At 39.6% G+C, this 12,944-nt stretch overlaps 1 protein-coding gene across 2 annotated transcripts in view; it reads left to right on the top strand.

Annotated features, from left to right (window-relative positions):
- Window positions 1-12,944, top strand: part of CERS6 (ceramide synthase 6) — a 138,807-nt gene that overhangs the window by 93,843 nt on the left and 32,020 nt on the right. The window contains exons 6-7 of one of the 2 annotated variants that reach the window (XM_075511796.1): window positions 2,053-2,103; window positions 6,855-6,947. In XM_075511796.1, the coding sequence (XP_075367911.1) occupies window positions 2,053-2,103; window positions 6,855-6,947 (144 nt within the window). The remainder of the gene's footprint in view (window positions 1-2,052; window positions 2,104-6,854; window positions 6,948-12,944) is intronic. The other variant, XM_075511797.1, reaches the window with a different exon arrangement.

Below are 12,944 nucleotides of genomic sequence, written 5' to 3'. Positions count from 1 at the left end.
ATCTGATATGAAAGACAGTTACAGCTTTTCAAACCTGGCTAAAACTATGAATTATCCTACAATATTTGGATGGATCTAATTTAGGCAGCTGTCAGACAGAAATATTTTAGATTCCGTATATTAGTAACACTTGCAGAGGGGCTGTGACTGTTTCCAAAGACCTTTTTTGTTGCATGAAATGAGAACTCACTTAGCACAGTAACTACTGTGGAGATGTTTGAACAAATAAATTGCTTGTCAGAAATAATTATTCCTAATAGAGAGAAGGAGAAGTTTAGATGGACTTTAATCATTCTTACAGCATCCTTGTGAGAGGCGTATCAGAAACTCTAGGAGGTCTGTTACTTTAAATGTTGGTATAGTGTTCAGGTTACTGTAAGAATTACTCCTTTCCATTTCAGGAGCATTGGGGTTATGGGTGTGCAAGTTTTATTTTATCTTATTTTCCGTGTGAAGGACACATTCAAAAAGCTAGGAAGAGCCTTTAGTAATCATATTACCTCACTGTTAACCAACAAAGGCTGTTAAGGACCTTCTATAAGACAAATCAGAATTAGAACTTAAGTATTGGTTGGGAATTGGGCTATAATTCTGACCAGCATTTATCCTGTCTTTTGATATGTTACAAATCCTTCCTACTTATAAAGACTACTAGCCTGATTCTCAGCCCGGGACTTTAACATTCTGCTTCGTGTTCATTTTATTTGGTTTGACGCTCACCCATTGTATTTTGGATGAGTTTGTTATTATGCATTGCCTGAGCTGAACTGCTCCGCCTGATGGTGAAAACAAGAAAAATGCCAAACAATCTCATGCAATGAGGATTTATTTGAAAACATGTAATCTAGTGGAAGCACTTAATACTGTAAGGGTATGCATGCCTTAATCCAGGAGACCTACTAATAATGTTCTGCCCCCTTTATACTTGGATGTAGAGCAGTTAAGGTTATGTAAAGGAGCTTCACAAAGATCTTGAATCCACAGTTTTCTTTCATGTTTCTGGTGAGATACCCAGTGGGTGGGTACTTGTACTGCAGACATGTGCTTCTCGAAGTCCAGATGCTGCCAGAGCCTGAGATGCAGCTGTGCTTTGCACAACATGCATATCTGAAAGGAGTTGGTCCTGCTCATGCACAAAAAGAGAAGTGTGGCTGCTTGGTAGCTGTTGATTTGGTCATGTTCTTATTACCCAATATGGAAATACTTAATGGCTGAGTATGTTGGGTAGAAGAGCTTGCCCATATGGTATTTTCTATCTCAAGTCCATTTAGTTGCACAGGAAAGGAGGTAAAAACTAAAGAACTCTGAAAGAAACAACCTGCTTACAAAAAAAGATTTTAAAGGCTCTCTTGTGGCATTGAGAGAGAAATAATCACATAACTCTTGTGCAAGCAGCGAAGAAACAGGAAGCATAACAGAGCTGCATGTCCACAAGTCTTTTAGTTTGCCCAGCTTTTTGCAATGCAAGAGTCTGTAGATGCATGCTACAATAAATTTGCTGTCGCCTTTCATATTGCCCTAAGATATCAGAGTATTTTCCATGTGATAGCAAGATCTATCATCTCTGGACGGTCATGTCTTCAGCCAGGAAAGCCAAAGGTATGGTTTGCTATCTTGAGCTGATGTGGCTGGGATGAAGGATGGGTCCTGTATGGAAGGATGCTTATATGTAAGAGCACATGCAAGGGACGTTCTTTAAAATATTTGAGCAGCCTAGGGCCAAGATTCCTTGTGCTAATGAGAAGGTAATGTGAGATCTGACCACCTGAGCACAAGCTGATTATGTTCAGCCTGCAATCCTGCAAAAGCTATTCGTATAAAGTCATGGTGCACCAACCAAAAATCTCTGTGAACAGGCAGGTTGCTCTAATTCATGCTGTGAAACTTTGAGGAACTTCCCTGTTGTATTCAGTTTTCATAGCCTCTATCAAAAATTGCAAATTTTAAGCTGTTCCTGTAGTTTTGTCCTTGTATTAACAAATATATACACTTACATTGCCCAAAATGGTGTGTACAGACCTTTGTTGTTTTTTTTTTTTCTTTCTCTCTCAGACACCCTGGCTCTGGAATACCAGACAGTGCTGGAATGGGTATCCATATCAGGTAAAAGTTACAGTGCTGCCTAAAAACAAACATGACGCCTCTGCAGAGCTCTGTTTTTATTATGGTGGAGCTTTGTGTCAATGCTAGTGTGAATGGGCTACTTGGCATTTCAGAACATTGCTGGATACTCTCCATCTTGCTTTAGTTCAAGATGGGAAAGATTAATATAGCTGTCACACCTGTTTTGAAACGAAGCACAGGATCTGAAAACAGATCTGAGAAACCTAACTGTGAAAGCAGACATCTGCAACGGTGGTAGAATGGTCATTTTTTACAAAGTTCTGAGGATACTGAAAGTTTTAGCAAAGCCCCAGATTCAGCAGGTTGGGAAAAGCCAGTGTAGTTCTCATAGTTGTTATACTGCATACAGGTGAGCCTTAATCCCTGGCAGTTGGTGTGATCAAAGAGGAGACTAAAGAGAGAACGTAGGTTTCTCCTTTAGGTGCTTAAATAGGGGCTATCCATTCCTGGCCTCATGGAAGCTTACAACGGAAGAAAGCAAAATTAATGAGAGAATTGAGAATGGTTTCAAGTCTTTATTTTCAGCAATGTCTGTATTTTCAAGGATTCAAAAAGCATCAGCCTTTCTCTCCGTTCTAGGTCAAAGTATATAACTTAAATTCAAAGAAAAGACTTAAGTCATTTATCTCCTTTACTAAGGAGAAGAATGCCACCATTAAAGTAAAAATACCCTTTCAGATTGTGTCCTGCTGCACTCATTCCCTCTTTCAGTCCTCAAAAAAAATTTTGCTCAAGTTTGAAATTTGGTTTCCTTAAAACAATCTTCAAAAGAACAATAACGGTATATTTATTCCTTACTGCACTACTAAGGCTTTAATTAGTTCCAGGAATATTTAATTCCTAGGTCTAAGTTCTGGCCATCTGCCGCAGCAGCACAGTTGCTTCAATGGCATGCAGGTGCTGCACCAGGATTAACTGTAGCCCTACAACTCCGGAAACTATTTTCTGCCAGGGAAAGGAAGAGCAGGACAAGTGAAAGGAGAAGGGTAGAAATTTTATCTATCATTATCTGGTTGAACAGTGGGTTCCAAAGTTTGCATACCCAAAGAGCTTTGAGAAACCTCTCCTGTACTTTCCATTAGTTTGTGCTATTGGACATAGTGGTTAAAGTACAGGATGTATTTAAACAGAGCAGCCAACCTGCTCTGAAGGATTCAATGTATTTTTCAGAAAAGGTAACTCCTGAACTCTGCCTTGGCTGTACCACTGCCACATTTTGCCTCCTGGTCTGATAGAAGTAACTTTCAACATGGATGTTGTGAGGATCAGTGAATGAATTAAATGCTTCCTTTTATTATTATTAATAATAACAGTAATAATAGCCCTTTTGAGGAAAAAGTATCATCATGTGTATGGGCTAGGAATGGACTTTAGAAACCTTTTTGGGAAAGCTAAGTGCCACCTGTTTCCTTAATACCCTTTGTATATCAGGAGGCAACAAGAGATTAAAGTTGTCAATTATAATCTTTCCTTTTATAAATCAGAGGTAACAAATGTTTCAGATGTGACCTAGTAAGACAGTCTTCAAAATTTTTGATAACTTTTGAGGATAACTTTGGTAGCTTTTTTAATTAGTCTGAATTCTAATTCTAAACCTGCGCTTCTTTAAATGCTCTTTTTTCTTTTTTTTTAAATTCATCATCCAGGACTCTCAGTAGGGATCATTGAGACTTTGTGCTAGCTGCTGTCCAAATATAATTGACATTGAATTCCAAAAGCTCCAGCAAAGAGTTTGCAATTTAAGGAGTCTAACCTGTCTAGGGCATATTGGTTTTGTTTGGGGGTTTTTTTGGTTGTTTTGTTTTGTTTTGTTTTGTTTAAGGGCAGGGAGGGGAAAAAAAACCCTCATTGCCAGACTGGAAAGTATGAAGAAGAGTATTGTCTGAAAGACGCATGAATTCCCTGTGACAGTGAACAGCCCTGGACAAGCTGAACAGGAGAACTGTATTCAGGTTTGGGTGCTACTGTTCTTGAAGGTTGTGTACCTATTGGAAGTAGTTCAGTGGAGATAGTTCAGCAAGAATGACCAGAAATCTTGATCTGAGAAAGGTTGAAGGAATTTAGTCATTTAGCTTCAGAAGAAATAATGACTTAAATTTCACCCAAGGACTGGAGGGTGAACTGAATAACGTTAGGGAACCAGCAGAAGAAATTGAATGGGGGAAGTGTTGAATCTTCATCCCTCAGAGATTTTAGGAACAATTGTTTGTCAGAATTGATATGGCTGCAGTCACTGGTGCCTTTCAGTCCTGTTTTCTACTATTTTTGTGTTATTACATGCAAGAAGAGATTTACTTACAACGTAAGACCATGAATCTTACTGGTTAAAGAACATATATTTACCAGACTTACCAGAAGAATGAGGCCATTCAGAAAGTTAGTTACAACTTTTAGAGGGTGGCAACTAAACTTACTATATCTAAAATCATGCTACTAGTGGAGAGGGTCCAAGAGAAAGCAAATCATCAAATAAAAGTCATTATCAAAATCATTGTCTTGGAGACAAAAATGTCTACTGGGGGCTAATCAGGATTAAGTACTGGGTTTTCAATTTGTTTCAGGTTTTTTTTGCTTAACTAGGTAAGATTTCTGATCTCTTGTTTGCTACAAATCCTTTGTAAGTTACTCAACACAGCATTGCAGAAATCCAGATGGACGTACTGTAGATATAGTCAAACGGATCAGTTGGGTGACAACTCTACCCGTAAGCACAGAGTAGTCCTATTGAAGTTAAGTCTATGGAGAACTGAAACCTAACATGTAAACTAAGTTAAACACACTATTGATCCTTTGTTGTGGTTTAGCCCCAGTTGGCAATTAAATACCACACAGCTGCTCGCTCACCCTCCCCCCCAGTGGGATGGGGGAGAGAATCAGAAGAGCAAAAGTAAGAAAACTTGTGGATTGATATAAGAACAGTTTAATAAATGGAACAAAATAATAATAATAATAATAATTGTAATGAGAAGGAAAACAACAAGAGAGAGAGAGAGGAACAAAACCCAGGGGGAAAAAAAAACAGTGATACAACTGCTCACCACCCGCCACCCAATGCCCAGCCAGTCCCCAAGCAGCGATTGCTGCTCCCTGGCCAACTCCCCCAGTTTATATACTGAGCATGAGGCCATATGGTATGGAATAGCCCTTTGGCCAGTTGGGGTCAGCTGTCCTGGCTGTGCCCCCTCCCAGCTTCTTGTGCACCTGGCAGAGCATGGGAACCTGAAAAGTCCTTGACCAGTGTAAACACCACTTAGCAACAACTAAAACATCAGTGTGTTATCAACATTATTCTCATACTAAAATGCAAAACACAGCACTATACCAGCTACTAGGAAGAAAATTAACTCTATCCCAGCCAAAACTAGGACATCCTTTCATGGAGGGAAACCATGATATCTTTAGAATCCCCCTTCGTTATCATTATATATGGGTTTAGAAATACTAATGCTATTGTTAATAAAGCAGCTGACAATCTTAATTGTTTTACTAGAAATTTTCCCCAGTGAGTTCTCTTGCAATAATGAGTGTAATAGTCACAGTTAATTGCTAGCTCATGTTCTCTTCCCTTTTTTTAATTACACCTAATTAAAAGCTTACTGGCAGTCTTGCTAAATCAGAAAAGGATTATATTGGCCCAAGAAATGGCTTTAAAAGATTGATTTGAGTGTACACATTTTTCATAAAGCATAAGCATATGTCTAGATTTAAATAACCCGCATAGAGCATTCAGTGGGCACCTAAGGGCTGTTTTTCAGCTGCAAAGAACTAGTCTGCAAAAGGGAATGGGAATAAGAGAGTCAGCTGAAATGCCTCTTGCCGATGGAAATAGCTCATGCCCTGCTTGGGTGCGTGGTTGTGCCAGTGCAAACTGCTCTAGAGATGGTTCATCTAATCCCTCAGGAGATGCGCTCAGGAGCTTCTCCTGTGCCAGTGCCCCTCTCTTATCACTGCAATGGAAGACATGACTAGGAGGGAGGCATAATTGCATGGAAATTAGAGTAGCTCCTAGGACTGGCTCTCTTAGGCTGGGGGCTAAAGAGCCCATGCATGCCACTGGTTACCTTCTTTGAACTTACCCCATGTTGGTTTTGGTTGTGCATAAGTTCCTGTGTCTTGTTATTTTTATTTATTTTACTTTTAAACATCTGTGTAACCATGTTGTATATCAAGCAAGATGCCTGGATAAATTTATTTTATTTTCTTCTTTCCAAATGTTAACATGTTCCCAGAACATGGTTCAATTTTTTAAAAGTAGGCTTTTATATTAGAAAGAGCCCTGTTTAAAGCTCACAACATTTTCATCATAAGCAGATAAGATTGTATACTAGCATTACTTTTCTCTAATCTGCTCTAGCATTGTTTCTTTTGCTGTGCTTTAAACCCACATTACTGATGTACAGCAAGATGTTTCAAGTAATCTTTCAAAACAGACTTAGGAGTACTCAGAATTTAGTTTGTTCTAGGTTCCGAACGGACAACGTCACAATTTTTTGGTATTACAATATTGTAATACTGTCAAGATTAAAACATAAGAGGAGGGTAGGTTGGGGAGCTTTATTTTTCGGAGCCAACATCAGAGTTTGAAAGAGGCAACCATCATCATTTTTCTTACATAGGATGCTTATGTATAATTCAATAATCCCCCTGTGATTAAACATGTCTCCTATAGACCTCACCTGCCTGTAATGTCAGTTAGACTCTATTAACCTTTTCTCATCTCCATCTTTCAGCCACTGATGCCTGACCTTCATTATTACTACATAGTTGAATTGTCATTCTACTGGTCCTTAATGTTTTCTCAATTCATTGACATCAAAAGAAAGGTAAGAACAATGAGACTAAAAACATTGAAAGCTTTAAGCACATATCTTTCTTGACTTGAGGAATACCTGTATTACCTGTGCATTGAACTGGAAATACAGTTCTTTTCTAGTCACCACCTCTTGCAGATATTCATTACTGAGAAACTGGTATTGAAGTGCTTGTCTTACTCTGTTCCTTGTTACTATGATGTGGTTTTTTTCTGCACATGGGAAGAAGAGCCTGGAGTAATCAAATATTCAAGGGGAAATAGCATCAGGCAAAAAAACCTTCTACTCTCATACAGTGACTTAAATGGAATTGAACACGTAGTAGCTAGTAGATGTACTGTTTCTTCTAAGAGTTAAATGATGAAATATCAATGTCAGAGCAAGACTGCCTCATAAATTCAGTGTCACTTTGGTAAGATCTATGAGGGCTTTCAATTTATTCTACAAAGGGATGGTAAAAACAGGGATACATTTGATATTAAAAAGTGATGTTACATTTAATCTTACCTTTATGGTTAAGAAAGTTCAAGTAGCTGAGCATTGCTATTAAGGGGCTATTAATCAAGAAAATAAAACTCTGGCCAGATAAAAACATTTTTCCAGTACCAGTAGCAACCTGTTCCGTATTCTTTCATCCAAGTTCTCTCTTCCAAGGAGAGTACTAGTCCGTAGCAGAACAGGCAGCACGACAGTCATTCTATAATAACAGTCCATTGAGCTATTCCTGCAGGGTTTTTAATGTTGCAAAATTATTTGTTTAAAACGTTTGGAAGGATTTTATAATATTTTTATGTGTCTCCTTCTACTGTCATTTAATTAAATGATTGTAGGCTATGCTAATGGGAAAATCCCTGTTTACTAGAGTTTTAGCAGGAGCATAACTCTGAAAAGAGTAAATGAAGGATCCAGTATGTCCTGAATAAATTTATCTGCTGTTTGGAACCACAGTGTGCTTCTGGGAGTCTTGTGTCAGAGCTACGTCTATAGAAAAACACCCCTGTATTTGAATTTCCAAATTTTTGCGGAAGTAGAAATCTCAAGAAAACATCCACAAATTTTAAATCCATATTGGAGGGTAAATTGTAAACAAAACAACCCATTTAGGATGAATACATGTAAATCCCTTGCTTGCATTGTCTGTAGATGCTAAATATTCTGTTAATCATGAGCTTGAAATGAGTACAACTTCACTGTTTCAAGAAACAAAGATGCAGAAAAACAGTGCTCAGCGGAGCTGTATAATAGTGGAGATGAATTTAAATCAAGAGTAACATTGACTAATATACATAAGCTGCAGGTGCCAGCAATACTGAATAGCCATTTGTCAATATATCAACCAAAACCAAACCTCTGCAGCAATGTTACAGAATTGTTCGGGTTATTGCTGCAGAAATGTATTGTGTCTAATCAGTCCCCCTACATTCTTATTCAGCCCTCTGCACTGTGCCATTGGTTATATTTTATTTTCTTTGTGTACCTCTTGGGGGAGAGGAAAATGTAACAGCATTGCAATTACAACAGTACTGCAATTTTGCAGTACAATACATCTTTAAAGAATATTTAATTGATTCCTGAGTAGTTGCTTTGATCATGTGAACAGTAATTGGAGGCTACCTCAACAGCATCTAGGTTCGGCACTGAAGTACACTTCTGAAAATGGCCATTGGGAGGGTCAGTAACACCTTTCTCATTTAATACATCTCATGAGCAAATGCTATAGCTTTTTCCCTCATGACTTGGAGAGTTTGTTCCTATTGGTGATCTGAGCACAGAGCTAAAGCCTGATCCTGTCTATAGTACAGGTGCAAGTAAACAATCTTTTGCAAGTCTGTTTCTCAGTTATATATAAATGACTTGTACTTGTTATCAGGAAGACTTTGTGCAAATAGAATGGGAGATGGAGGTGGAGAAGTGGATCGCTAACAGCTAAGTAACGCCCCTGCCACAGATTTGCAGTGCTTGAACCCAGAGCACCAAATCAAAGCAGTGTCCCATGCATCTGCTGTGTCTGAGAACGTCCAGTGTCCAGCAGAGAGCAGGAGCACGGTATCTGCAGTGCAATGATAGCAAGTCAAAAGCCTTTCATTGTAAGCACCCTGCAGGAGGCAGTGGAGATGACATTTATAAATAACCTATTAGATCACTGACAAGTTTGGACTGTGAAGACAGTTCTTTTTGTAGTGTAAGCAAAATTGATAACTGGGAAGATCAGACTGGAGAAATGCGGCTGTGCACTGGTGTCACACAGTAAAACTGTTCTGTGGCCGGGACGAGTGCAAGCTGTCAAGGAAACCCATGAGCTGAAAAACGTTAGCACTGGGAGCTTACAGTAGTTCACAAAAAGTAGTTCACAAAACTACAGTAGTTCACAAAAAGCTTGACAGAGACACCATCTCTTGCAGCACCGTAATAGTTCTCTTTTGAAGAGCAGGTTTAATTTAAAAAATGTGGAAACCTCTCAATGTACCCAATATGCAATGTGTGAAATGGTGCCCATATGAAATAAGGCTTTGTTTAACTGGAAGAAGCAGGAAATTTGCCAGCTAGTATCAGACACTATCGTAATACTTCATAACAGCTTATACAGAGCAGAATAACAGTTCTCAGCCTGAGAAACCTGTTGATGTTTTCATGTTACAGTGAGAGGAATACTTTTATCTAAGTCTTGGTTATCATTTTAGGTACTTTAAATTCAGCAGTGGCTGTGTTGTAGTCTGGGACGATCAAAAGTGCCCTGGCGGCCTCATGCACTGCAGGAATTCAGCCAACCGCTTTTATGTAGCCAGGTTTCTCTCGAGGTGAGGAGCGGTAGGTCTTCCCTGAAAGCACCAGCACTTGGCACTGGCCTAACTCCAGCACTGGTCTTTTACTCGCTATAGCTCAAGAGAAGTGTACTTGCTGTTTTTCAGCTCCGTTTTATTCTTCTCTAATAGCAAATTCATTACTTTAAAATGACTTCCAATTGGTTTGCTGACTTTCAAATACCTGTTTATTTCGGTGTTATAAATTCCACCAGATTATCTTTGCCTGGCTGAAGAGGTGTGAGCAAACTATTTAGGCTGTTGGCAAACTATTGGCATTAAGGCAGTGAACTGAGCAGACTAACTTTTATGGTTTTATAATGGCATGTTGTTTGCTTCATAAATATCTACTGTGTTGCTGTAATGATGTTCTACCCTTAAGAGTTTTCATTTTCAAAGACTGCAACCTAGTATGATTTGTTTTTTGTCATCTCTGTCCAGCTTCCCATACTCCTCTTTTGTAAATCACAGAGAAAAAAAATTAGATCAGGGAACTTTGTTACTCTCACAAGCCCCTGATGAGTTTTAAAAGCAATGAGGTTTATTTACATGCTTTCTGGATACATGAAGTATTGTTTGATAGAAAAACATTTGACATATTTAAGGGAATGTATAAAATTTCTACTCAGTGTTTTAACAGGTTTGTAGAACATCTAGGAGACCTTTCTGTGTATTCACACCTTTTAGTTCCAAGCATTTGGCAATCCTAGGGCTTCTGCGTTTTACTTTTTTTAAAAAATGAGAGAGTTCACTCATTCCCAAAATCAAATAATCTGTAGCTGCTAATTTTCTTGAATATTCCATTTTGATTCTAGAAAATTTATGCTATATTTCACTGAGTCTGGATCCTAGATCTCTTTCTTCAAACTCAGTAAAAAAGAATCATAGAGCTGATTTCTTTTGTTTCAGAGGAAAGGAATTTTGCAGACATTTTGCAGACTTTTACTAGAATTGTAATGGTTGAAACCTTTAGCTGGTGATACTCCTCTTCCTGTTGAAGCCCATTTCCAGAAGCTGGAGTGACTAACAAAGATGATGTTTTGCCCTTCAGTGGCACTAATGCTCCATAGCCACTTCGCAGTTTAGTCAGTGAGTGTGTCATGTTAAACAAACGTGGGTTGTAGAAGCCTTGACTCCAGAGGACTTGTCTACAAGTTGAGACCCATGGGGTTTCTCCATTGTCTGCCCTGTGTTCTTCCCAGTGATGGTGTCAGGAGTAGGTTCTTTCTCCTATTCTTAGCCACATATTTTCATGACGCAGGCACATGATATCTTTCAGCAGTTACAACTGGAGGCTACAAATCTGCTGTAAATAAATGCATCTTGCACAAACATACATACCATTTGAAATATATTTAAAAAAAAAAAAATAACCCATTCCTGTACAGCCGCTCTTCTGCTGTGTATGGGTGAAAGTGCTTGAGTAAGCTGGGAACACAAGTACCACTTGACATTATGGGGACTTGTACCATTAGTTTCTATGTATTGATTACACTTATGTATAATTAAAATCTAACAGCATCTTCAAAGCATAGTATTCATTACTGACGTCAAAAAATGTCATAAACAGGAAAGAAAGGAGCAGAATAACAAAAATAGTCTTATTTATATCACTGCTACTTTTTTCTAACAATTTTCAATAGGTCAGTCCAGCATCTCCATTTCAGAGCTGGCAGAGTCAGATAACTGTCTCTTTTAAGAAACATTATCAGAGAAGGAGTTCCCTGGACAGCATTTCTATAAGTAGACTCATGCAGAAGTGCAGAAGACTGCTGCCCAAGAGCATTAGGGCTGCTTAGGAATAATCCATATTGTCAGGAATGCCTTGAAGAGTTCCTAAGAGGGACTAGAAATCTCATATTTGTAGAACATGAATGTGTCAGCTATAAAAACAGATGAGGATTTTCTACTTGGCTTCTTCCCCTGTTTGGACTGCCTATGTGCTAACATAATTGCAGTTAGAAGGAAAATGACTAACAGTGCCATAGCATTTGCAGCTGAAGCAGGTAAAGAGCTAGGCTGAAGTATGGCCATATGGCAATGCTAGTAGCTTGCTTCTAATCCTAGGGAATAAGGTAGGTGCTTTGCTGTTTTGATTATGGTGTGGTAAAATGGTCCCCTTGTGTAGGTTTGTAGTTACTGAAATGACTAAAATGCCGTACCCCTGCTTTCCGTTAAGACTCTTAGAAAGGTGAACAGCCTTATTTCTCTTTTTGTTCAGTCTGCTTTAAGAAAATGGATTTAAAGCAATGGCTGGACGTGACTGCTGAATGTATTTGATTGTGCTCCGCTCTGCTGGAGGCCAAATAACCGGGCTGAGAAATGTTGGATGTATACTGAACTAGGACACGGTTCTCTGCTTTTAGTCTTTTTTCTTTCTTTTCTTCCCCCGCCCCCTGCTCCCCCTCAGCTTTGTGTTGGAGATACTGGCAATGCCCATTGATGAGTATGAGTAGGAAATAGGACCTTGTAGCACCTGATAGCATTAAACATAAAGTGATAGGCTGGGAGGAGGTCCTGTCCCTATTCAGTTAGTGAGACTGCTCAAGCTGCAGGTTTTTCCACAGACTCCAGGTGTACATTGCAGTGAAGCCAGGTGCTGGTACAGAGAGGCAGTGGCACTGCACGTCTTTGAAAGCAGTGGTGCCTGCTACGTACCTGCCGCGCTCCCAAAGAGAGGTACAGTGACACTGGGCAGTTACTCTTCCTAGTATTGGAGAGACAGAGCAGTCAGCAGCTATAGCTGCCACTTTTCTGGAGTTGACCCTGTGTTAGTGGGAGCTCACCAGCACTTTCCGTAGGGCTCTCCTGCCCGACACATGTACCTTCAGTCCCTTTGCAAATCAGGTGCTGCCGCTCTAAAGGCAGCAGGGTCTCAAGTTTCAGTTTTTCTGCTGCGGGCTGCTTAGCTGAAGACTACCACAGCTCAGCAGGACTGGCCCACAAAAGTTGCCAGAAAGCCAAATGCCACCTCCCAAGATGCTTGGCGAGCAGGCTGCCTGGAGGAGCCACTGCTTCTGACTGCCTGGACGTCTCCCTTCAGACAGCCCTGCATGAGAGCCGTTAGATCTGCTGAGAGCTGTGGTACTAACTTTGCACCCGGTGCATGGAGAAGCTCCCCAGTCAAATCATGCCTGTGATCTTTTCTTCGGGGTTTTGATATCTCTTTCTCAAAGCTGTGCAGGTAGTTCAGCAAACTCCAGCGAGA

This window comes from Mycteria americana, chromosome 9 (genome assembly GCF_035582795.1).
Source record: "Mycteria americana isolate JAX WOST 10 ecotype Jacksonville Zoo and Gardens chromosome 9, USCA_MyAme_1.0, whole genome shotgun sequence".
Classification (NCBI taxonomy): domain Eukaryota; kingdom Metazoa; phylum Chordata; class Aves; order Ciconiiformes; family Ciconiidae; genus Mycteria; species Mycteria americana.
The sequence above is the reverse complement of the archived record's forward strand: the minus strand, read 5'-3'. Positions and strand labels throughout refer to the sequence as shown.